Consider the following 25,357-nt stretch of genomic DNA (forward strand, 5'->3'; position numbering starts at 1 on the left):
GTGGTCCTATTCATAACATATACTTGTTTGAGGATTGCAAGTGGTGAACAGTTTTGGTTAAAGCATAAAGCGTGTACACATTTCAGAAAGGGCGTATTTTGTGTTTGTGTGTTGAGATTGTTTTGGATGTGACTCAAAGCTGAGAGTTTACTACTTGATGATGGGGTGATAGATGTGATGTTGGAAATGGTGATGAGGGCGTCCCTGTCGTAATTATTGCAGTAATAGACACACAAGACAAGAGAATATTCTGTCCAATAAAAGACTTAGCATCATACATACATGTAATGGAAAAAATGATAGTACCGTCTATTTACATACACCCCCAGATCTCAACCATCATATTTGTCCCGTCAGTCTTCCTTCTGGAAAACACTTTCTTACACAAAGACAGGTGGGTGATTCTTGTCTCTCCACCACAAAATGGGTTTCCATTGCTGAATGGCATAACTTAATCTATGAAAAATCTAAAGCAGATAAGAATTTTCCCATCAAGAGCATCAACTGGTATGTGACTGACCAATTCCTTATCCACCAAAACTTACCTCATTCCAGGCAGGAAGCATAGTTAGCAAATATGCATCAAAACCTGGTTGCCACAGAAAGATCAGCTTGGAGAACCAGAGGTATAGCCTGTTTGATTCTTATTTACATTCTCAACATATCAAAAGCTTAGCAGGATGCTGACGAGCAGACTCTCATCCAATTCACACAATAACTTAACAACAATCTACTCACTGAGTGCTTCTCATAGTAGTAGACATCTTGTGTGACTGCAAATAAGATATTGTGTGGCATTCACAGCTAGTTTCCTGCATCCAGTTTGTGAAGAAGCAATCTAGGCCTTCTTTGGCAGTCTCATCTGCAAGATTGTCGTGAAATTTAAACTCCTGGAAGAGTAAAGCGGCAGCACGAGGAGCACAAGTTACTTTCTTACCCGTGATTTTGTGTTCCGCCAGCCTCCTGAATCTTGAACTGGTGAAACATATGCAAATTTCTCGAAGGTGCAGACAGCCACATTTTTTGCAATGCTTGAGTCACTATGTAAAGATAAAGCCTGTAATTGGCAATAACATGAGTAACTATAGAAAAATATTTTAAACTTCGGTTGAGAGGAAAGAATCTAATCAAGAGAGAAAGAAATTCTGGTGCCAAACCAAAAAAGATGGAAATGGTAGTCTGCCATGGAGAAAATGTAATATCCATATCTAGGAATAATTTGTATAGTATGTGCACCGACAGGCTTTGCTCAAATATGTTTTGGGTAGCTTTGTGACTCAGATTCAGTCAAACATTTGGTTCCACCCTGCAAAATTATCAAAAAACAAAAAAAAAGGAAAAAGAAAATACCTCTTCTTTTTCTCCTTTAAAATTTTTAGTCTCTGCTTCAAAATTCTTAACCTCCAATTGATCCACATATAATAATATCTGCAAATACAACCAAACAAATGTAAGGTGTGAAAGTTGCAATTAGTGCTAAAGCCAGAAAGCAATTATTCCTCAATAAATGAGGGCTCTCACCTTGTTTTGGAACTTGACATTCAAACCATCAGTGGCGACAACCTGAACACCAAGACAGTTTTCACGGTCAAAACAGAAGGGGCAGAAAATGGAGTTAAATACACACCCATCTTCCTTGCACCAAATCCCCTGTCCGGAAGCACCTTCACGAGTTGTTGCAAGACGCTGATCGAGATAGGATGTATCACATACCAAAACGTCCACCGTTGATGTACTTAAAGCAACAGTTTCTGAAGTATTCTTTTTCAAAGACATTAAATGAACTTTAGATGTTGAAATGACTGTACACATAACAGAAAAATCATTTTCAGGAAGACCCAACGGATTCTTGCAGCGTGAGCAGAATATTTGTAGTTTCTCGTTCATATTACGACCAGAAGGCACATGGGATTGATCAGAACAACTAGGCGCTGACGATTGGAAGGATTTAGTCCTGCAACACCCATTCTCCGAATGATTCATGTCCTCAGTTCTATGTGTTGGATCAGCAGTTGTTACTGAACTAGTCAAACTAAACCTATCAGGAATTTGAGGAGCATTAAATTCATTGAGAGGGCCTACTAATGACAAATCTATGACTTTTCTCCTTTTCCAAACACTAGAATTCACACTCCAGGGTGATTCTGCTTCAGGTTTTATGCTGGTCTCTTCAGATGTGATTTCCATCTTGGGAGTGGCAACTGCTGTTGAACACATGACGTTAGTAGAATCAGCATGTAAATTTAGGACAGAGCTTGGTTGAAATGAAGATTGCTGAGGGAGTGCAATGAACCGATGGTTTGTACTTGGACTTGAGTAATCATCCTTGGAAAAGAACTTAGGAGTAGTCTTAGGACTCCTGAAACTCACATCAGGCGTTTCTTTAACTATTGTAAGTTCAAGATCAACTGAGGAAAATGCAACTGAGGGTGTTGCAGACCACCTGCATGTCAGGAACATTTACGACAGCTAAGACTGTGTAAAAAAGAAGCTGCAAACAGTCATTTAGGTAAGAAAGCACATACATGACTAGAAAATTAGCAACTTCTACTGAAACAATTATAGAACTGAAGACAGGAGTCATTGCTGTGGCTGAGAAGCTAGTAAATGTCTATCTGGCTCAAATAAACATATCCTCTAGTAAAATTGAGAAAATTAAGAGTAGCTCTTTCAAGTTGCAAAGAGAGGTTTGCAGCAAAGAAAATTTTAAAGCCTATAAAATATACCTCAATTCCTTTTCAGAATCACACTCTAGGTCGATGTACTCTGTGCAAACACTAGCATCTTTATCATCCGTTAGCATCACAACTTCAGTTGTTTGAGTAGACAGAGTATTGTACTTTGTAACAGGGACTGAAGGATGGGTCAACCGAGCAGATTCTTCACCTATGAAATTCTCATTTGATCCTACTTCTTGTTGGCAACGACTAGATTTTGTGACTTTACTATTTTTCTTCGTCGTATCATTTTTCTTATCTACAGATTTGATGTTCAAGCAGTCTGCATCCAGATCTTCTGATGATTGTGCAGCTATACCAATACGATCCTGCATTCAGGAAAAATTAGGGACACCAATATAGTTGTCTGCACAACAGATCACATATTCAAATATGGCTCAATCAAAATACTTTCACATCTCTGAAAAAGGACTTCAAGCTGTCCAGTGATTCCTCAAAACAGCTGTACAGTCTGATTGAATTGCGCACCCACTTTGATATGTATGCTCTATTTCTATCTTTATGGAACCGCTCATCTGCACGAAAAATGAACAACTTTCTATAGATGAGCTTCACCATCTCTATATAAAGCCAAAAGAAACATTAACCAAGGTCTATTTAAACTTTCTAAAGAACATATTCAAGGTTTAGCATACAATTACAGAAATTGGACAACAAAAAATTTACAGTATAATTTAATTTGTTAAAACCTGACAAATTTATTCAATCAATTGCTACTTTGAAAAAGAAAAGTAAACAAGTGTAAAAGAAAGTACATAAGAGAAATCCTTCAATCTGATATTGAAAGATAGAACTTTGCCACAGAACAAGGTGTGATCTAGATGAGAAACTTCAATCCAAATTTAGAAGCCAATGAATTGTTTATCTATTTCCTCTTCAACCATCATTTGATATTTTTATCAATTGTATATAAATCAGTTGAATGGGCAGACACATACAGGAATCGAACTCTAGCAACCCTCCTTTAGAAACAGGTTTTAAGGAAAACAATAAACGAATCCGCTCAAGTGTCTGTCCAAGCAGATGGCCTAAATACTATTGCTTTAGAATCGGAAGACAAAAGCAGTACAGCAAATGTGCAACTTATCCTGATGAGGAAGATGGATCACAAGTACCTAAGAAGATGATAGCTCCATAGTCAAACCTGTGTCGTATGCAACGACCTACGAAAAGTAAAGAAAAAGTCAGCATGCTTAAGAAAAAACACCCATAACTATCATGCTGAACATCACAAAAAACTTTCAGAAGTCAAGCAACTTAGCAAAGCAGAATTAATGATCTTGAGTTCATTTGAGCTATAAATGGATTAAAGTGTAGTTTAGAGCACTCATCATTTACTTCATAAACCTGGAACCACTTGTATACAATGTCAGCGTGGTTTTGGATATCTCACATACCCTGTTGCTGGATGCTATATATAATTGCTAATTAGACTGATATCAACATGGCATTCAGACCACATTATAACACAGAATCATTAAAGTTTTGCACCTCCAGGTACCAAAAGTTCTTGCATGCAAAAGTATCATAGTGGAAAGGCCTGGGGAAAAGATGACGATCTAGGAGGAAATATGGAAACAATCACTCCAAAGTTGAAGAAAAAAGAAATGAAAGGGAAATGAAGATCGATAGGTTCTTGCATGCGGAAGTATCATAGTGGAAAGGCCTGGGGAAAGGATGACGATCTAGGAGGAAATATGGAAACAATCACTCCAAAGTTAAAGAAAGAAGAAATGAAAGGGAAATGAAGATCGATAGGTTGGCAAGTCTGAAAGCAAAAACACTTAACTGTTCCCCTTTTACTTTACTCGACATTGGTTGATCTCATGGATAAGTAAATGTATTTGCATCCGGGTGACAATGAAAAGTGGGAAGCAAAACTTTCTATAAGGAAAATAGACCACAAGCCTTGTTGAGAAACATGTTAAAACATGATGAACAGTTAATACTACTAGAAACAGCCATCAACAACCTCAATGAGCATACTTCAGTTTACAGAAATTACAATATTCCATTACCAAGGTTTCCTTGCTGATAATGGGAACATATTTCAAATTCATTTCAATATAACTTTAGAGCATGGTTCACCTCAAAGACCCCCAAAAACTGGCATTAAGATCTTAGCAGTAGGGATGACTTGAAAAAAAACATAGTTGAACAGGTGGAACGGTGGAAGAATTAATTACTCGGAATAAACATAATAAAGGAGAGAATGAACCATTGAAAACTACACTTAGCATAAAACACACTGAAAGCAATTATAAACTCATAATATTATATTACAAGCTATAAAAACTACCTGTAGCTTGGTTTAGAGCCCTGAAGGCTTGCTGACAGTACCACTCATTCCCACTTAAAAGGTTTTTTGACAACTCGTATGTATCATTGAACTTTTTCTTTTGTGCAACTCTAATGTCATAACTGCCAATCAATGATCCAGAATTACCATATGAACAAAGTTTAATCTATAAAGAAGCATAAAAAATAATAATATTCTTACCTGTTTGGAAAGGGAATCCCAACTATAACCTGAGGTAGTTAAAGCATAACGTTTGACAGAGCAGATCATCTAAATTTAAATCAGGCACAAAATGCACTAGTTCGCCCGGTTAAATGTCATGCAGACTATTGTGAGGACTCTGTTCATAAGAATGCAACATGAAACTCACTACTAAATCACCAGCTAAGTTTCAAACAGATATAAGGTCATTGATAATGTTGATTCAGCAAGATAATCATCCAAACTCGCAAATAAAATACGGAAAGGATACGACAGCCCTGGCATTGTCATCTGAGAAATCCATCCCTTCAGATACCTGCAAGCATTAAAATCTTAATCTGAATTTCAGTTCGATAGGTTGAGATGTGGATAAGTTGGTTAGAGTATAACTCTGTCTCTGGAACAGAATTTTCAAAAAGTGGAATCAGTAATATGTAGTAAATCTGAAACAAGGATAATAATAATCCACATTTGGAGTTCGTTGGCGTAATCCCACATTTTTAGCTATATAAGATATGTTTACCTATCTATAAAGAAGAAGCAAACTCGTATATGTGTGTGTATAAATTTATATTTATATATGTGTGTGATGAATAGTTCTACCATGTGAGTTGAAAATCTATCTCTCTGCTACTACGGAGTACTCAGTCTAAAATATATAAGTTTTAAGGTGTACTAATAACTATGGTAATAGACCACCTACATAAGGCAAATAAAGGATGGAATGACTCAACTAGACTTCTCTATTAATGAATACGGCCCTCATTAGACATGCTTACAGGCCTCCATCAATGGTTGAATGTTTTTCCTCTTTGCGATGATTTACCTTGCAAATCATCTCTGCCAATATAAGTGAGACAAGCAATCTTTTACCATCAGTCTCAAGTATAAAACTGGAGCAGCACATCAGAAAACAAAATGCATTGGCATATAAAAACAGTTCTTCAACTCTCATATAAGACTCCAGATCACCATTCAATAGCCCTTGAACCACAGGTGGCCAAAAATACCATTGGTTGTTAAGTCAATTGGGAAATAACAAGAAGCCCTAACCCTAAACAATATGCTTTGGAGGAGAACTTGTATCATATGCGCCATGTGGTGTCTTGAAGGGCATTTACGGCGCTTGAAGGGATGGCTCTTTTTGGTGGAACTTGGAATGAAAAACCTGGACCTCACTGAATATGAAGAGGCATACTAGAATGATTTTGGATGAACAAATTGTTACACAGACCTTTTGATAAGACTAGAGTCGCACTTGCCCTTATAATTGTTGATAAAATTTAACGCACTTATGAAGATGTCAAATATACTACGGCATATTGGAGCATATCACTTTTTAAGCAGATAAGCAGGCATAAGATAACAAGTTTTCTACAGAAAACGCTGCAACAGTGACCATATTTTTATGGTATTATAAAGTAACACAGGTAAGATGATCCCTGCAAATCCTTACAAGGAATGTTGAACATTTCCATTCAAATATATAAGTTGTTTACAACTTGTAAGCTGTTGAAGGGTTCCGATAAAAACACTAATCATGATATTAAAGAATCAAAAAATTTGCCGAGAACTTATAACCTCATTCAATTCAGGTAAAAGGACAAACCCCCCTCCCTGGGGCTCCCAGCTAATATTTGAAAAGAAGATAACTAACAGCTTTAAAAAATTACACTGAATTGAAACCCGTATGAGGCCATCTGCACCAAATAATAGCAAATCCCAGGGGGTAGGATAAGCAGAAAATTCAGAATCAAACACAAACAAATTTCCTGGTACTTCTTCTGTTCCATTTTCATATATTCAATTTAACGTGGCACTCTATGTCTTAGTTAATACTTGAAAAGATATAGTGTAGCTTTACATACCTCCCTCAAAAGTAGTGGAGGAGAGCTAGTGCTCACATTATTACTTTATATTAGAGGGATGTGGAGTAAAATCACCAATTTAGAAAATGGGATCTTGTTCTGGGATATCTCAAGAACGAAATGGGAGTGACAAATTTGGGAGTAATAGTTTCCTGATGATTTAACACCTGCAGATTATGTTAGAAGAGATCAAATAAGAGAATAGCAGAATACCTTGCCTCGACAAACTGCGAGAAAAGCAGCACCATCCTTCTTAGAATCTTTTTGGGATTCCACCATATTGCCATTCGTAAGACCTAACTTTTTTCCCCGTATCTTTCTTCCACTAACCTGTCTTCTGCCCTGACGAATTGAATTGTAGTAACCCTTTAAAACACGCTCAAAAGAATCTTGGGTGCTTCCTCTTGGTTCTGATAGAGAAAAACGAGAATCAATTAGTAACATTCAGGATCAGTGAAAATGGTATCAAAATGTGTAGGAAAGCAGAGATCCATGCAAATTTACAAAATGAAAGGTGTTTGTATATCCTTCTTAACTCATGTATCTAAGCAGGAAAATAAATAACCTTACCCACAAAAAACGATTTCTGAGCATTTAGTCGAGACCATTGACCAGTTTCTTGCCACCTGGTGCTTACTTTATCTAGCAGTTTGTAGCTAGGAAAGAAAACCAGGCATCCACCAGGAACAATTTTGCATATTTCCTCCAAAGACAACCCAACTGCATCCTGTACAAAACACAGCAGAGTTTCGTTTGCACTAGGGAAAGGAATTCCCTTCGACTCTATTAATAGTTAGAAGTTGCCTAATACCTGGAAAGCATATTCATCTGCAGTTTTGTAACTTGCATTCAGTGGATAGTTACCAGGACCATTCGCAATTGCAGCTGCCCATACCTATGGCAGATACAAGAAAACAATCAGATTGGCAAATGGATCGAATTTTAGCCAAAATCCCAAACACATAGCACAAAGCTCTCTACCTGTGAATCAACATCTATGACATGTGGAGCTTCGAGACAAGTGCCAAACTGAATGCCAAGTTCAGACGAGAAAGTATTTAATGGTGATAGGGTCCTGTGACGATAAGAAAAGAAAATATTGTTGGTAAAATGGATGGATTAAACATGCAATCTATATTACACATTTATGTATTGATACAATGGATATAGATGTATTGGCATGTATTTAAGATTTTAGCAAAGATGTAATCTGAAGTAACTATTTTGGTAGTTTATCATGCTCCCCTCAAATTATACTGCATGATATAAGTATGGAGGGCTTCGAAGCAGCACCCGGCTAGAATGCAAACAATACATTTCAAAGAGGTATCCATCCTTTTGATCCTAAGATCGGTTTGTAGCTCTAATACAGATGCCAAATTGAAGAAATCCAAAGGTAATAGTAGAAGCTCGAGAATCCATGAAACCATAAAAAAGATGTACAACCTCTGCTACAGATAACCTGTACATAACTACATTTACCCCGAAGTTAGAATCACAGATTGAGAAGATTCAGCAATGCTTTTGAAAACAACAGCTGGATTCAAGCACCACAAGTTGAATGTTGTTGTCCAACCACCTGCAGTTTTTCCCATGTAATAATCACTGTAAGCATTTCTATTTTCTTGAGCAGAAAATTAAAAACTGAAGGAACAAAGGAATGACAAGCCTACTTTTCTGAACTGTATATATGTAGAAACCAGGTGACTATAAAAGTCATGTTTACATATTATTTTACAGGAATAACCGCAACTCCTCAAGAATTAACTCACCTTCATCCCATAACCATAAAACTGAAAGACATGTACTACTCTCTCGCCCCCAAATTTATCACTTCTATTTCCTATTTTGGGATGTTCAGAAATGCCGCTCAATTTCTTAAAACAGAGATTTTGTTTAGAAAATGTAATGCTTTGCTGCAGAACTTTTACATTTCAACTCTCATCTAAAAACTTAGTGCCGGCCAATCAGAGCTCTAATTTTAGGACAGCAAGAATAGAATAATATACATGGCGCAGCAGTGGGCTCTGGAAGTGCAAAAGTGGCCATTGTCCCTACACATTCTATAACTTTTTTCACTTTTGTCTGTTTTAATATATTATTTTAAAATTTGGAATATATGTCAACTAAAATATTATTCCTTTATTCTTTGAGAGTACTTACATCCACCCGATCCCCACAGCCCAGGCAACCGAAAAAGGAAGCTCGACATCTTTGATGATTGCATGAAACCAACATAAAGAAATCATATAAACCAAAATGAACAACTTCGAAGTTCTAGCAATGAACTTATCATAATTTGCTTCAAACTCTTACAATAAGGTTGTCATTTGACTATGTCCTTCATTAGTTGAACTCAAGTGGCTTCGGAATTGGAGTTCAGTATCAATTTCATTCAGTTTCAAAGTGTTACAATACAACGAATTTTACATGGTCACCTCCTTTCCACTTAAGTTTGCCATCATACCCTTACTATCCACTTACGGCACAATTTCCAGCTTTTACTATTCTTTTAAATCATGAATAGCTAAGTGAAACATTAACTTAAACATTTAGAAGTTATTGAAATAAAATGATCATATACACTAACCTTCATCTTTCTTCACAAATCTTTGTAATGCTAGTTGATAATCATAGGCATGAGCGCCATTACCAGCAAAGAAGTAATTGAGTGAAGAGAACAATCCTGTATGATAATCATTGGGCAAATTCAATAGTAGAATATCACTGCAGCAGACAAGGTGCAAAATATGAAAGTGGAGATCAAATGATCAATTACCTTCCAGTGTAATTGCTGCTATTCCGCTTATGTGAGCGATATCAGGCTCAGCTTCGGAAGCAGCTCTGATAGCCTTTAGAGTGAAGCAACCATCATAATATGACAGTAGGTAGCCAAAAAAATAAGTATATTTCATTAAAGTAGCAGTAGGAGATTTAATTGGAATTAGACCTACTTATTTTTACTACCTTTTTGGCACATTCTTGCAATATTGGAAAACTCTGGAGTGACATATTAGCCTCTTCTAGCTCCTTTAGAGCCTTATCTCCAGTCCAACTGTCTTGGTCATAACAAATAAAAAGAGAAAGAAAAGAATTAGAAAAGGTATGGAATTTTCCATGCAAAGAATATGTGAAAAAAAGAAGCAAAAAAGGATAATTCTGATATGGGATCCTTTTTACAATGTGGTTGGCAAGGTAGAAATTATGGGATTTAACTTGATTATGGTTTGTAAACTTTGTCATAAGTGTTCAGGGTAAATAAGTCAAAAGGAATGGTGATTAAACTTTTTAGTTAAGATGGTATTTATATTTATAAGCATCGGAAATACCTTTATGTAGGAGCATCCTTATACTATGGAACATTGAGGCGCAAAAACAGTACATAAATCAATCTGAAATTTCTAACACTTTCAGACACTAGATATAAAAGAAACTGTAAATTCATTTCCCTTGAAAATCAAATAAAAAAATACCCATGATAATTGATATCAAACAAGAGACGAGGCTTTTCTTCAAATGTCCTATACTGTTATGCTAAGATGAAGATTGATGACAAACAACCCACACTCACACCTTCTTGCTCAGGGCAGGAGAGCACATTGCAACATCATCATACTTCAAGTTCCGACCACAATTTCTCTAAATTAAAGTGACCAACAGGGAGCATTAGGTCATATTATTGAAAATTTTAAAATCGTTTATTGAGATTGTCTAGTTTCAAAACCTTGAGCCAGAATACAAGATTCAAGATAATCCAAATAAAACTAGAAGACAAGATTTTCTGTTCTGCTAATCCACAATATTTGCATCTTTGAGTTAACATACTGCAGAAGGTAATCAGCAATTATAGCCCTAACAAAACAAAATGAGCAGTATATTTATAAATGACTAACCAACGGAAATAATTCCGAAATTCACGTTTTACTAAGGTATTCTTTCTCCGGCCAATCCAACTCAAGATGTCCTACACAGATAAAAGAGATATTTTAACATTGGCAAACAAAGTCAGGAAATAAATCTAAAGCTCACCAGATAAGATAAGATCAGAACCTGTGTCATCTCAAATAAAGGTTGGTAAGTCATGCTATCGTTCAGGCTCAGCTGCCCGAGTTCTGTCTGCAAATCTTGAAAACACAAAACAGTCTCACATACTGCACAGTTATACTAAATAAAATTACAGGTCTGCACTTACGGAGCAAAACTTCTTCATCAAGATCGATACTTCCAGCATCGCGAGCTATGTCTTCTATATTACTGTACCAGTTTTAAAAAATAAGAGTTGATGAGTAGAAGAAAATTACATGTGGTGGACTCTTACAAAATACACCAAATACTAAATGTTCACTTAGACTGTCAAATACTGCTGTTTTAGAATTCAATTTAACTTCACTGTGTTGAATCATGATACAGTAAAAATTAAATTGAAAAAGAATATATGTTCATTCTGAGTACCGTTTCAATTTGTACACATGTGACAAACAGCTTTGCAGGCACCAAGATGATTTTTTAACAATCTATATCTATTGGCGTGTACTCTATGAAGAAGCATAAGAACGACTAGGTTTGTTGGCCCAAAATATTTTATCAATCAAGTGTGTGTGTGTGTGGGGGGGGGGGGGGGTAAGTTGGTGTAACATACTGTGCTTCATCAAAAATGATAATGCTCCCGCTGATGTCAACTTCCATTGCGTCCCGGATGACTGGGTTAACAATGTAGTTATATGGGCAAAAGACTAATTCCGCATCTTGTGCCATTGAACGAGCGGCAAAATATGAACACCCTGAAAATCGAAGAGCTCTTTCAGAGACTTAGTTAATTAATTTACCATTACATACTAAACTAAGAAGGACGAAGACAGGACCTTTGACTACTTGCCCAACTTTGACAAGGTCCTCAATATCATGGACCTCATGACAGCCTCCTTTTTGAAGTGAAGGATGACCTTTGACTTTATGAACATTTCTGGGGAGGAACAGGTTTGGTTGAGGGCATTGAAATTGCATGTGCAACACACCTCAGAAAAATAAACTTACTTGAATTCTGGGCAGGTATCATCTCTATTCTTCAGAAGCAACTTACTGGAATTTGAAACCATTATTATTTATTAGAATACAAGACAAGATACAAGGAGCTGTTAATTTTCAAGGAAAAACGAGCAACCATTGTTCATCAACTTTATCTTCACCACGCAAGTATGGATTTGTACAATAATGTTTCCTTGATCCCTGAAAGAACAAAAAAGAATAAATGAAAAGAAATACTATTTCAGAAGGGTTGCATGTATTTAACAACAAATACTATTCTACTCACACAGCAGGCCAGGCAGAAGAGGAATCAACTACCATTCTTGCCCCCCTATCTAAATCTTCAATCCAGTTTTACGTATGACTTGTAATTCCCACATCTATTACAAAATTTACAACCTAACATATAAGTAGCTCTGCAAGCTAATGTTCATAATTTCTTGTAAGTTGATTTCACACACATTCCTGTTATTTGGTTCAACAAAGAAAAAGTCAATGAAAAAGTACCAGAACGAAAGAACTTATTTACAAAGCCAATATTCAACTATTGGATTGCCACAAACAGCACATACCCACTAGCAAGTAAGCAACATCATTAGACTGCATATCCTTAAAAAGGAAAGACCTCATGCCAACATAAATCCAGCACTAATTGCTTGAACTCGGGCTTGGAAATGAGCATTCCTCTCTTTTCCCTTTTCCCTTTTCTTAGTTTTCCTTGTAATTTAAAAGAACATACAGATAAGTGATGGAATGAGACCAAGATGCGTCAAGTAATTCACGCATCAGTTTAATTATAACATGATGAAAATGTGACTAAGATAATTCTGAAAGCAATAAATAGATTAATTCTGAATATGTTACTTAGTTACTCGTGCACTGCAGCTATCAAGCATGCCCACTCTCATAGGACATTTGTGTTGCAACACTTCAAAACTGGCAATGACTCCGTAAAATTCAAGTTGTGACATTAAAGTTGCAACAACAAGAATATCAACAAAGCAACAAGATTTCCTTTTACATATAAATCAACATATATTAGTTTATGAACAAATTCTTACTGCTGAAGAAACATGGAAAAGCATCAGAAATACTGTAATACCCGGTTGCTACTCTGATGAGTGTCTCATAAAGATAATTAAATTTGACAGTTGACACATAGATGATATATTTCAGTTGCACTCAAATATACTTCCTTTTTGACTGTATGGCTTGTTAACTGACCAGGCAGCAAGGCAAAACATAAGAATATCAAACCAGAAACTTAGAGAGATATGGAATGGAACCTCAAGAGTGCGATGCTAATCAGGTTCATGACAATTGGAAACTCAAATTAAAATGAATCCTAAATGCACATGATACCAAGATATAATGTTTAGGATGGTAAGCAAACCTACCAAAACTGCCATGGGAACCCGGTAAGAAGTTTTCTTGTATTCCCTGATCACTTGACTGATTTGTGTATGCGTCCTCCTGATAAAATGAAGCTAACTATAATAATCAGGTCTTCCTAAACTGAGATGTATCGCTTTGGACAACCCAAAACAATGAAAACTTGGTTAAATAAACTGACAGCAAAGTAATTAGTCCAAATCTTTGAGAATTATTTTCTAAAAGTTGTCACAGAAATACAATGCCAGAGTAATGGAACTTACGAAGAATAAAAGATAGTAGGTGCCAATCTTTTCTTCTCCTTTTTGGCATTCATTGTAACACGTGGAGATGTTACTGGATTTCCTAAAGGAAAAATGTAAAAGACATGATGAGACAAAACGCAAATTTCTTTAAAAGAAACTATATGTATAAATCCAACATGGGAAATAAAGTGGCATTAGATGAACATTTCACATAAGGCCAGAATCCAACTTCAATGTGACAAGCACGAGATTGGCATAATATACAAACGTAAGTGCTAAAGATATCAATCAACAAAATTACAGAATATCATTTTTTGCATCAAAATAACACAATGCTTCTTTCAGCTATTGAGCAATGGAGCAGTAATCAGAGTAATGCAACACTATAAAAGGTAAGCACAAGATTTCATTACAATTAACAAAAAAATCCAATCAAATTACTTTTTCCCTTCGCTTAAATTCAATACCTGATGGCTGAGTCTCAGGAATGAAGCCACCTCCATGATTAATCGGGTCCGACACAGCCTCAGGGTTAGCCCGCGTGCTCGAATGCGTCAAATTGGCATGAACATTCTTCAACTTCTGATTCTGCTGCCACGCGAGAGCAGAGCAAAGCAGCGACAGCGACTTCCCAGTGCCAGTAGGCGACTCCAGCAGCGCGTGGCAGTGACCATCCCTCTGCGACCGATCCAGCGTGGAGATCAACCGATTCATGAACGCCAGCTGCGTGCCGTACGGCTGATACGGGAACTCCACCGGTATTCCACCTATATGGATTATGTTCCTCGAACCATTACTAGACTTGGGAATCAATTTAGAGCTAGGGTTTTTAGATGGGGGTAAGGGGGAAGCGGAGTCCTCCATTTCGGTGTCTGTGTGTGAGGATTTTGGAGTTTGGTTCTTCTGGTTGGGTGTGTGTGTGTGTGTGTGTGTCAGTGGGCTTTAGCTTGGCGGGGCTTTGTATTTCTGAATATTTTGGCGGGATTATCTTCACTTGTGTAACTTACCTTAATTTTTTCATTTTATTTCTAAACGTGTGCCAATGCAACACCAAATTTTAAAGGGATAATTATACATTTCTCTCATAAGATTTGGTAAAATTATACGAAAATATCTTATAGTTTAAAAAATCATAACACTTCTAAATTTATTGTTCTCTAATAAATAAGTCGCTAAAATTTATCAAATTTACTGATATTAACAAAAAAACTTACTCCCTATTGACTTATTACTGATTTATTTTAGGTTTTTTATGATCAAATTATCATCATACTTCTTCACATGTTAATGCATGTGAAGAGGTATATCTTCGTTGTCATAAAAATAGTTTTGTCAGAAAAAAAAAATTTAACTTGCAATAAGTCAATAATAAGTCAATCAAGGTTAAATATCAATTTTCATTTAATTTTTTTATCAATATCAATAAATTCAGTGAATTTTCGCTAATTGACGGCCTTATTTGTTAAACGAAAGAAAATCTGAAAGTACTAAATGTAATTTTTCAAACTACAGATTGTCAATGTGTAATAATACCAAAACTCATGGGAGAGGAGTGTAATTATCCCAATTTTAAATACCAATTGTATCCTTAAATATTTATATCAATATAATTACATATTTATTTTAAATGATTCACGGCATCTATACTATTATTATATATTTATTCTCCATTTTCACAAGTGTTAATCACTTGATCTTCTTTAGATCATATATCGATTTTTATTTTTAAAATATATATGCTATCTATCTAATTATATGCATGTAAAAGTTACGGGTTTCGATGGCTAATATACATATGTACAAGCCTATTCATATGGTGTTGGTATTTGCGATAGCAATTTATATACATATATAAGCTTAAATTTTCATGTTTAGGGTTTTGAGCACGTATCATAGTTTGTCCGTGTAAAAAGAGTATACTACTAATAATGAACGAGAAGATGAATTATATCGATGTTATTCGAGGCTAATTATGTCTAATTTATTCACTATAAAATTACAAGTATGCTCCTAAGGTTATAATTGTAATTATAAGTACACCCTATATTTAGGAATCAAATTTTGCAGATACGCCCTTTGAATTAAATTAATTAACACCCCTTAAGAAGTTTACTTAAAATTTTATAAAGAGTATAAAGTACTTATGTGATTAGACCCAACATCCAAAAGTTTTTATGCAACTCACCCTAATCAAAAAATTTCTTCTAGTCTAGCTATATTTTTAAATGATTCAAACAAATGAATGAAGTACATTGTCTAATAATATTTCAATTTGTATAGATAGACAAATAATGAATGGGAATTTGTATTTCTGTAGCACTCTTTATTGCTACTACGACTATATTTTTTCTAAGCAACATACTTAAAGTAATTCTTGTATTTATATATATAAATATGCATATAATCAATGCGCACACGTAATCCCAACATCACAACTAACATAATCAATCCACGCTATTATATACATATATATATATATACGCGTATATCAAGCATCACCAAATAATCCATCACAAGTAGTTCCCACCAAAATGTGATTTGTATTTTAACTGACAATGAGGAGAAAACAACATACTGACCCGACATGACTGAGTATAACATTTGGACCTAACCTTCGACAGGCAGACACTTCAAGATCTACTCCTGGAAAAAAAAATAAATGTCAATACAGAAATGAGCCTGCAACTCAGTAAGTAAATAACCAACTCTATCTATCTCTCTCTCTCTCTATACATATATATATATATATATATCAAATATAGCACAGACAAGATATGTAGGCAACATGCATAGAAAAAATCGATTTAATCGCAACATAGTTAGCTTTATAGTTTGCTTACCAAAAAGGTGATATAGTGTTTTTTCCATCAACTCAATCTCACCATTATATAAAGTTCAAATGAATCCCCTTGACAACCGGCTCATCAATCTAATTTTGCATCACAGCTCTTTGAATTTGCATCATAGTTCTTTTATTATCGCATCATAGCTCTTTTTCGCATCGGATCATAACTCTTTTAATATCGCATCTTAGCTCTTTTCGTTGTATTTTGCCACAGAGGCTATTCAACAACATCAAGGGGTATTCACATCACAATTATATTTTATTTCCACGATTCCCTCGTTTCCACATATCATAATTCTTGTAAGCAGCTAGTGACGTAAAACTATATATTGACATATTTTTATTTTCAACATTAACAACACATCATACAGGAATGGAATGTTTCAGTGCATTTCCTCATCTCATGTTCACAATATAATCATTCAAATTAAATCAATCACTACTCACACATTTTCAAATAAATTAGCTTAAACATGAATCATAGATCTATATAAAAGCAATACCACAAAGAAATGAAACATATATAAATAATACTAATGATTTACTTACCTCGACTTTACAACGCTTTTATCTACAAAATAGATAATTGTTCAGTCTTTTCACTTTATCCCTGTATCCTATAATGAGTTATAACGCATATAATTAATATATCGATAATATTGTAATTTTTAAATAGAATATTAAATATTATTCGCACAATTCCTAATAATTCTTTAATATATCTTTTATAGCGAAATATAAATCTTTGTTATAGTTTTTCTTAGTAACTAGACACTCTAAATTTCATAAAAATACTTATAATTTATCAATTAATTCATAAGAATTCATTTACTCAAAGCCCTCATATTATATAACTTCCGCTCTTAGAACGATTATAAATTAAATCGTTTTAAAAAATCTCAATTTTCCTATTGAATAATATTACCAAATACAACTTTCTAATATTTATTAAATACAATTTTTGAATATTTTTATAAATTTTCTATCAATTTCTCCCTGCTATGGAGTTTAATTAAATACCAATACATATATTAGTTGTACCCGTTGTTAACTAAATAATAGTTTCCTACAAAAATATTAGTAAGATTAGTAGACCGTTAAATAGATACCGAATGGTGGTATCCACGACATGAAGAGAAGACAATGGATGACCCTTTGTTTGTTTGTTACCTCTTGGTATTTTAAGACATGTCGACCTGCTAATTGCATCTCGAAACACTCTACTATTTGCGGCGCTATCCTCACATCTGTACAAGACATATATGAAACGCATGTTTCTATCACACACGCCAAGAACATTAACTGCAATTAAGCCTTTACAAGTTCGATAACGGGCTCTTTCTTTAGCAGGGACACTAACGTCAATGTAAGTGCCGTCCAATGCACCCAAACATCCCTTTAAAATATGAAAATGTATAACTATGATTACTAAGAACTCATGTCAAAATACAATTCATATTAAATGGTTACACATATGCAATTACTGTCCTCAAACCATTTTTATCTGAGATAATTGCTGTCGGCAGAAACCGGGAAGGCAAGGAATAGTTGGTGTAGTCCCAAAATGGCGTCTAGTACATCATGAAAAGGCTTGCTTACTATTCGAGCAAACCGAATGAAGTCGTACTTAACCTTCTCATGATGTTCTAAGACACTTGAGAAAATTGCCACTTGTTCACTAACTGAAACATGTTTAGTGTCCTTTACCTGTCCTTGGTTTTGCAAAATAAGATACAATCTCCCAAATGCATTTCTACTCATTCGGAGATTATCAATGCAAGTTGTGTCACTCAATTCAATTAAACGCCTTGGCCGGAACTCGACTATGTTAGCTATAAGTAAGAGTTCATCTTACTCTATTCAATTCTAACTGAGACCTCCGATAATGGTACATCCGAAAGAACAACCATAACATCTTCAATGCTTCGAACAAAAATTCTCGGATTGCGCAAAAGCCTCTAATTTCTCTTGATACCACATCCTAATATTCAAACTATAATCATATAACTATTTTATTTGCTTTTTACATTTTCGGTAAATATTTGATTTCATTTTCGAATTTAAGTGTAACTTAGAGTACCGAACAAAACGAAATAAAAGAACATGTTATGAGTGATATACGGAGAATATATATCATATAAATTTTCACAAATTACATGCATAAATATTAATAAAAATGAAAACATAAAACTAATTCTACAAAAACTGAAAATTAAACTAGCAATAGCATAAAATTCAATACCCAAAATAAGAAAATAGAACGAATAAAAGCAAAAAGTTCACTAAACAAAAAGAGAAATTTCACTTAAACATGCAGCAAGTTTATTTAGCTAAAAGAGGGTCCGAATCTTACTAATATTTACATCGCATATTTTGTGGAACAAAATTACTAATCCAATTTGATACATACAAAAAAAAAATAGTTATACAAAAAAAATTTCAACATAAATTATTTAGAAATAAATTATGAAAAAATAGGAATAAGATACCTTAAACTTGTTGGAACCTGAGCAAAAAACAAAATCAAACATACATTATCATTATGTTTGATTAATGTTTTGAATGTTTTTGTTTTGGTGTTTTGGGATAGAGAAAGAAAAATAGAGATAAGTAAGTATGTGTTTTTTAAATACACCATGTAACATGTTGAAAATACATTCATTAGAATTTTTTATGTGAACTGATAAATTTTAAGAGATAATTGAAGTAATAAAAATACGAATTAGGTATATAGTACTGATATATTGTCAGTAGTATACACAACTGCTACAGTATTTCCGTTCGGTAGAAAAGTTTTACATATTTTAACTAAGTAACATTGATATTAAATATCTTTAATATCAATGATTTCATAAATTAATAATTATTTTTTAGTAGTAATTATTAATTATATTTCATAAATAATACATAATACATATATAAGAAAGAAGAAAGAAGAAAAGAAAGAGAGAGAAGGAGGAGAGAGAAGAAAGCTGACAAGATGTAAGAAGAGAGAAAAAAAAAACATATAAAAATTAATTTTCACACCTAGTGGTGGTGTGAAGTTACAAAAACATAGGCATACTTACTTATCTCTATTTTTCTCTCTCTATCTCCAAAACACCAAAACAAAAACACCCAAAACATTAATCCAAACATAATGGATATGTTTTGATTTGTGTTTTGATATAATATAAAATAGTGTAAAATAAGTGGTGTAGGTTTGATGTTGGGATTTGGGAGATAGGAGTTACTGTTCATTATCAAATCATGTCTTTCAATATATATATGTGTATGTATATAGTATTTTATTTGTTAGTGAAATATAATATATATATTTATTTTAAGTAATTTTTTTGTATTGAGGAATTTATTTTTATATTTTAAATAATAATTATAATTTGATGTAGAATTAAATACATTGTAGTATTGTCTCCAAAATAATTTTGTTAGACTTTATCTTTGGAATGAAAAAACATAATATATAAAATTTAAATAAAAAATTAGAATTAAGTATGTATTGTTGGTATATTGTCCTCAAATTTTAAATTTCTCAAATATTTCATTCTAATAGGAAAAATTATGAGTAAAAAAGATTTAAATGGTCTAAGTTGAAAAAATTTGTAATCAAGAGTTAAATACACTATATAACATGTTAAAAATACATTCATTAGACTTTTATATGTAAACTGATAAATTTTAATAGATAATTGAAGTAATAAAAATACGAATTAGGTATATAGTACTGATATATTGTCAGTAGTATACACAACTGCTACAGTATTTCCGTTAGGTAGAAAAGTTTTACATATTTTAACTAAGTAGCATTGATAGTAAATATCTTTAATATCAATGGTTTCATAAGTTAATAATTATATTTTAGTAGTAATTATTGATTACATTTCACATATATTATATATTAAATAATATATAATACATATAATACAATAATTTAAAAAAACAATTAAATCTCATTTGCTATGGTGTTGAATAGATTTGTTTAAATTAAATCGGTGCGTTGAAAATGATTTAATTGGTGTTTATATTTGTGGTGAAAATATTTACTTGATAAATCGAACAATAAACACTTTGCATTACGCATGTAGTAATGATATATTGCCCAAATTTTTTGAAAATTTTACAAATATTTCGTCATGTAAAGAACGATGTATTGAGTAAAAAATACTTCAATAGTTAAAGGTCAGTGAATTAGTATCGATTAGTTAAAAACAGAATAGAGGGAGTTTAACAATGACAAAATGCTCGAGTAGTTGTTCCGTTTTTACTAATTAAATCAACATTTGACTTAGAATTTTCATATTCGGCAATTGTATTTCTAAGGACCGTCACGCCACCGTGGTGGGAGTCCCTGTGGTCGGCGTGAGCGCGCTGTGCTGTCTCCCTCACTGTATGACTGGGCACTCCGATCAGATTGCACGCCAAATCGACAAATGTAATCAGTCCATGATCCAATATCCCCCACTTCTGATCCCAGATCAAGACTGAATCGTGCGGCTAATGGTCTACTGCGTGGCAGCGGTGGGTCAACATCGCCACGAACTACATGTTCCACTGCATCCCAACTGGCAATGTGTGTATGCGTCTGTGCCGATGGGGCAGTAGAATCCGATATGACAATTGGTGCATGCTCGCCTCCTTTCACCGGAATACGCACGGTGTTACTGCTCTCGCGTACAACTTTATCATACCGAGATGACTCCTCGTGATGAACTCCTGGAGGATTGGATTCGGTGTGTGATGAACTCCTCGTGCATTAATTCAATGAATACGCATTCCATTTCTGAGTTCCATACAACTTTATCATATCGAGATGACTGGGAGGAACCAACATTGTTTGGGTATTGCATCTTTGTGGGTTTGCTTATATATCACAGTGTCGTAAAAAATAAGCACACATAATGAGAAAAAATTATGATTTACAATTTCATAATCTTTGAAATTCTACATTTGGATTTTTCACGTTATATCACTATATCAATTAATTACTACATACATGATTATTTGTATTTCTGTAACGGTAGTTTTTAATTTATGTCTTTTAGTAAATTCCTAAGAAAATGAAACATTATGATATACTATTAAACATGAAAACCAACTAATATATTACTGCTCCTACATTACTAATTACTAATGCCTTTATGTAAAGATTCACAAAAAACATAATATTAGTAATTAAAAATAGAAACGGCAACATCTAACCACATTAAAAAAAAGCAAAATTTATTTTGTAATATGATCGAATTGAGCACCGATTTTTTCATACATATAATTAATGAGTTAGAAATCATTTCAGTTAATGGTTATTTAATTTATGGACCAAATTAATTTTTCTACTGATGCTTTTTTTTTTATATAGTTGTTGACTTAAAAAGCTTAAACAACACTAATATGTTAAATAATTTAAACCATGCTACGGTTTAAATAATATTTGGAAAAACAGAAAATAAATATTTATATCACATTAAATATAAGGAAATATTTGATTATATATTAATTGTATCATATTAAATATAAAGTAATAGATATTCTCAAAATATATTTAACTAAAAGGTAACATGTAAATTGTATTTTTAATTTATACTTATTCTTAAATTACTGAATCATATTTTATTTTTTTTCTAAAGGTCATATTTGTTTTCTGTTTATTAGATTTATTTATATATAAATAAAGTTTAGTTAAAAGATAAGAATGAATTTTATGATATGTCCGTGCATATTAAATTTTTTTATACAAATACGTTACAACTAATAAATTATATTTTGATTATAATAATTGTATCATATTTAAGAACAAACAGAAAATAAATATTTATAGCATATTAAATATAAATAAATAATTTTGCATAAAATTTTTATATATTTATATGACTTAAATTGAACATATTATTTTTTAACTAAAATGCATGGACAGATTGTATCAATTATAAAATTTATTTTTTTTAGTAATCGCATATTAATAAAATTAACTATGTGAATATTAAAATTTAAATTAAAAATCATAGATTTATTGATATATATCCTTATAATAGTGATTAACATGATTAAAGCTCGTTCCAACTTGATTAATTTAAACTTTCAAAGTTCATAAAAGATTCAAATCCAACTTAAATGATATGATTTTAGCTCCACTCAATTCATTTACGATCCGTCAAATATAAAAAAAAAAAAACAGACAACACCACTAAAAAAAAAATAACACAAATTAAGGGGTGCAAGACAATAAAGTTAAAGGAAAACTTCCATCTTTCTCCAAGAGCAAAATCACTATATTCCCTTCTTGAAAATAAATTGCATTTTCTTCAAACAAATTAATTCTCTCACACTCTTCACTGCCAAAAAGAGCTGTAATCATTCACAATCCAACTCCAGAATAGATTACCACATATCTGTCTTTACAGAACCAACTCCAGAATAGATCCTAACAAATAAAGAACCTAAAAATCCACAAGATATGCAAGTTTTATGAGACAACTTTAGCTTAAATAACCACAACACGAAGTCCACCTCATCGCTTGGTGAGACATAGCAAACAACATAAAATCAGAATTATTAAAGGGATTAACAAGTACCTTTTTCAATCAACATAGGAATATGATGGTTCAAAAGTAGAACACCGACAAAAAGTGGAATGCAAGCTACCGTTCCCCGAGTGAAACACTATATTCGGATACGTACTCAATAACCAATACAAGTGTTTGAACTTTGAAGTTGAGAAGGAGTAGTTTTTTTAGCGAACAATATGAATGCTATATATATAGACCAAATAAGTAACATATATGTTATAATTTCAAATATGCCAAAAGTGTCACTGTGGCCATGTGAATCTCCACAGACAACTGGCAAATAATACGACTGGATGTAGTCAATGTAGCAAAAAGCAACACTGCCACACTGAAACTTATCAATGAATAAAAGGGACTGCCAGTACAGTGCATATCAGTCATGCACTGCACAATAAAGCTTATAAGTAAAATAATGCACTGCCACACAAGTCAAATTTCAGTAAACATAATGCAAAACCTGTCAGTGAATTGTTAAATAAAAAATAGTAGTAGCACGAAATTGCAGTGTTTAGTCACAATTGATATACATTTCAACACTCCATGCAATAAATACTCAGTTACAGTGCAACAAAACAGGTCTGTATAGTGCACGGACACTATATACTACAACACAACCAAATCAATTTATAAAATGTGGAAAATAAATTACAATGTACAAATCAGTGCTAATTTTTCTCAATAACCGACATATTGTTGAGCAACATGTCAAAATTGATAGAAGTAGTTCATAATTAAAAACAACATCCTAAATTTAAAGAAAGAATAACAGTGCGGCTAACCGGAGAAAAACATGAACGGCGTATGGATGTTGGGTCTCAGTCTCCAACTCCGTTTCAACAGTCTCATCTCCGACCCTCTTCGCCATTTTCTCACTTCACATAAAAGACCCACCTCCAAAACTCAGCTACTTGGATCAAACTCTTCGACAGAAGCGAAGACAAAGTTAGGTAATCAATTTTCAAATCTGTAAACTCGCGCGGCAGAGGCGTTGACTCCGGTGGCGGCGCGAATGACAGATCTTCGGGCGTTCCAATTGCTGCATATTTCACACAATAAAAGTTAGCCAAACAACAAAAGAGAAAGAAAAAAAATACGAGGAAAAACAAGAAAAGAGAAGGAAAACAAGATCAGGCAACCGTCTGCTAAGAAGAACAAAAATGAAAGAAGAAAAAAGAGAAGAAGAAAAGGAAACCGACTCTCTGCCAAGAAAAACAAAAATGAAAGAAGAAGAAAGAGAAGAAAAAGAGAAGAAGAAAAGGAAAGAGAGAATAAACCTGTGACAAAGAGAAGAAGGCGACAGAGATGAAAGAAGAGAGAGAGAAAAGAATAAAAATAAATAAAAATAATAATAAAATATTTAAAATTAAATATGCACACCTAGTGCAGGTGTGCAAATTACAAAACCAAACATAGGGTATGAATTTTATGGTAGTGTTGAAAAAATATGGAAAAATGGGTGTCTAAAGAAGACCAAAGATTAGATCTTTCGTTTCTATAAATATGGGTAACGATTTTATAAAAAAAAATAAAAATAAAGAGGGAGGAAGCTTATCGTCGGTGGAAGAAGGAAAAAGATGGTGCTATGAGTTAAATAGAATTTACTTGCAAACCCACTTTTTCGCCACATGAGATTGATGAGGGTTATTTTGGGTAGAAGAAAAAAATGCCTCCACTTGAACTAAAATTATCACACCCTTGAGGTGTGACAAGTGATAGGTCAAACAGCAATTGATACCCTATTTTCATTTTGTACAATGACCCCATTCTAATAAAGTAAATATCTTATTAACCTATACTGGTTTTCTAATACAGATTAATACATCAAAGTAAACGGGGCCTTATAGTAGAATTATATTTCACTTTGTCAAAAGCAGAATGCTACTAAAATGTCATATGATATGCTATGTCGAGGGATGATTCATCTCATGAGAACAAAATAAAAAAATAAACCACCGGTGAAGAAAGTCCAATTTGGGAAGCTTCTATTTACAAGTAAGGTTCGACCACCTATTTGGACATGCTCCCATGAAAAGATTACTTGAAGAAACCAAGTATGAACTATGACGAGCACAAGTATTTGGAGACACTAAGTTTGAACCTTTTGGTGGTTGAGACTATATCAAATACGAATCAACTACTTCAATGGGACAAAGCTGTAGATCTTTATTTAAATAATTAAAA

The 25,357-nt window shown here is 33.4% G+C and overlaps 1 protein-coding gene and 1 long non-coding RNA gene across 3 annotated transcripts; both read right to left on the reverse strand.

Moving 5' to 3' along the window:
- Window positions 1-238: 238 nt before the first annotated feature.
- On the reverse strand, window positions 239-14,712 carry LOC105178609 (uncharacterized). Of its 2 annotated transcripts, XR_002288321.2 has the most exons (29): window positions 14,236-14,712; window positions 13,787-13,868; window positions 13,529-13,604; window positions 12,268-12,332; window positions 12,141-12,185; window positions 11,969-12,069; window positions 11,746-11,887; window positions 11,299-11,360; window positions 11,157-11,230; window positions 11,000-11,070; window positions 10,074-10,161; window positions 9,886-9,958; window positions 9,697-9,792; window positions 8,589-8,685; window positions 8,088-8,181; window positions 7,918-8,001; window positions 7,677-7,833; window positions 7,320-7,516; window positions 5,510-5,554; window positions 5,239-5,267; window positions 5,038-5,159; window positions 3,854-3,901; window positions 3,129-3,253; window positions 2,727-3,046; window positions 1,522-2,443; window positions 1,351-1,428; window positions 938-1,057; window positions 739-862; window positions 239-589 (listed from the first exon to the last, which is right to left on the reverse strand). XR_002288321.2 is itself a non-coding variant. In XM_011102122.3 (28 exons), exons 1-28 carry the CDS (start codon window positions 14,630-14,632, stop codon window positions 839-841), a joined length of 3,834 nt encoding a protein of 1,277 aa, XP_011100424.1. In that variant the 5' UTR covers window positions 14,633-14,711; the 3' UTR covers window positions 239-838. The 2 variants fall into 2 exon arrangements, 1 of the variants encoding a protein (XP_011100424.1); XM_011102122.3 differs by having other exon boundaries at window positions 239-862; window positions 14,236-14,711.
- A 9,068-nt stretch (window positions 14,713-23,780) lies between these two features.
- LOC148789111 (uncharacterized) lies at window positions 23,781-24,675 on the reverse strand. Its single transcript, XR_016064094.1, has 2 exons — window positions 24,451-24,675; window positions 23,781-24,212 (listed from the first exon to the last, which is right to left on the reverse strand). It is a non-coding gene; the product is annotated as an uncharacterized LOC148789111 (long non-coding RNA).
- Window positions 24,676-25,357: the final 682 nt, after the last annotated feature.

Source organism: Sesamum indicum, linkage group LG2 (genome assembly GCF_026168435.1).
Source record: "Sesamum indicum cultivar Baizhima isolate 11 linkage group LG2, ASM2616843v1, whole genome shotgun sequence".
NCBI classification, from domain to species: domain Eukaryota; kingdom Viridiplantae; phylum Streptophyta; class Magnoliopsida; order Lamiales; family Pedaliaceae; genus Sesamum; species Sesamum indicum.

Excerpts from the sequence above, each read along its gene's own strand:
- LOC105178609 (XM_011102122.3), bottom strand. The coding sequence starts at position 14,632 with ATGGAGGACTCCGCTTCCCCCTTACCCCCATCTAAAAACCCTAGCTCT. Across the intron at positions 7,834-7,917 it reads CAGATGAATATGCTTTCCAG|GATGCAGTTGGGTTGTCTTT; the intron begins GTATTAGGCAAC and ends TGTTTTGTACAG. Across the intron at positions 5,555-7,319 it reads TCGCAGTTTGTCGAGGCAAG|GTATCTGAAGGGATGGATTT; the intron begins GTATTCTGCTAT and ends TAATGCTTGCAG.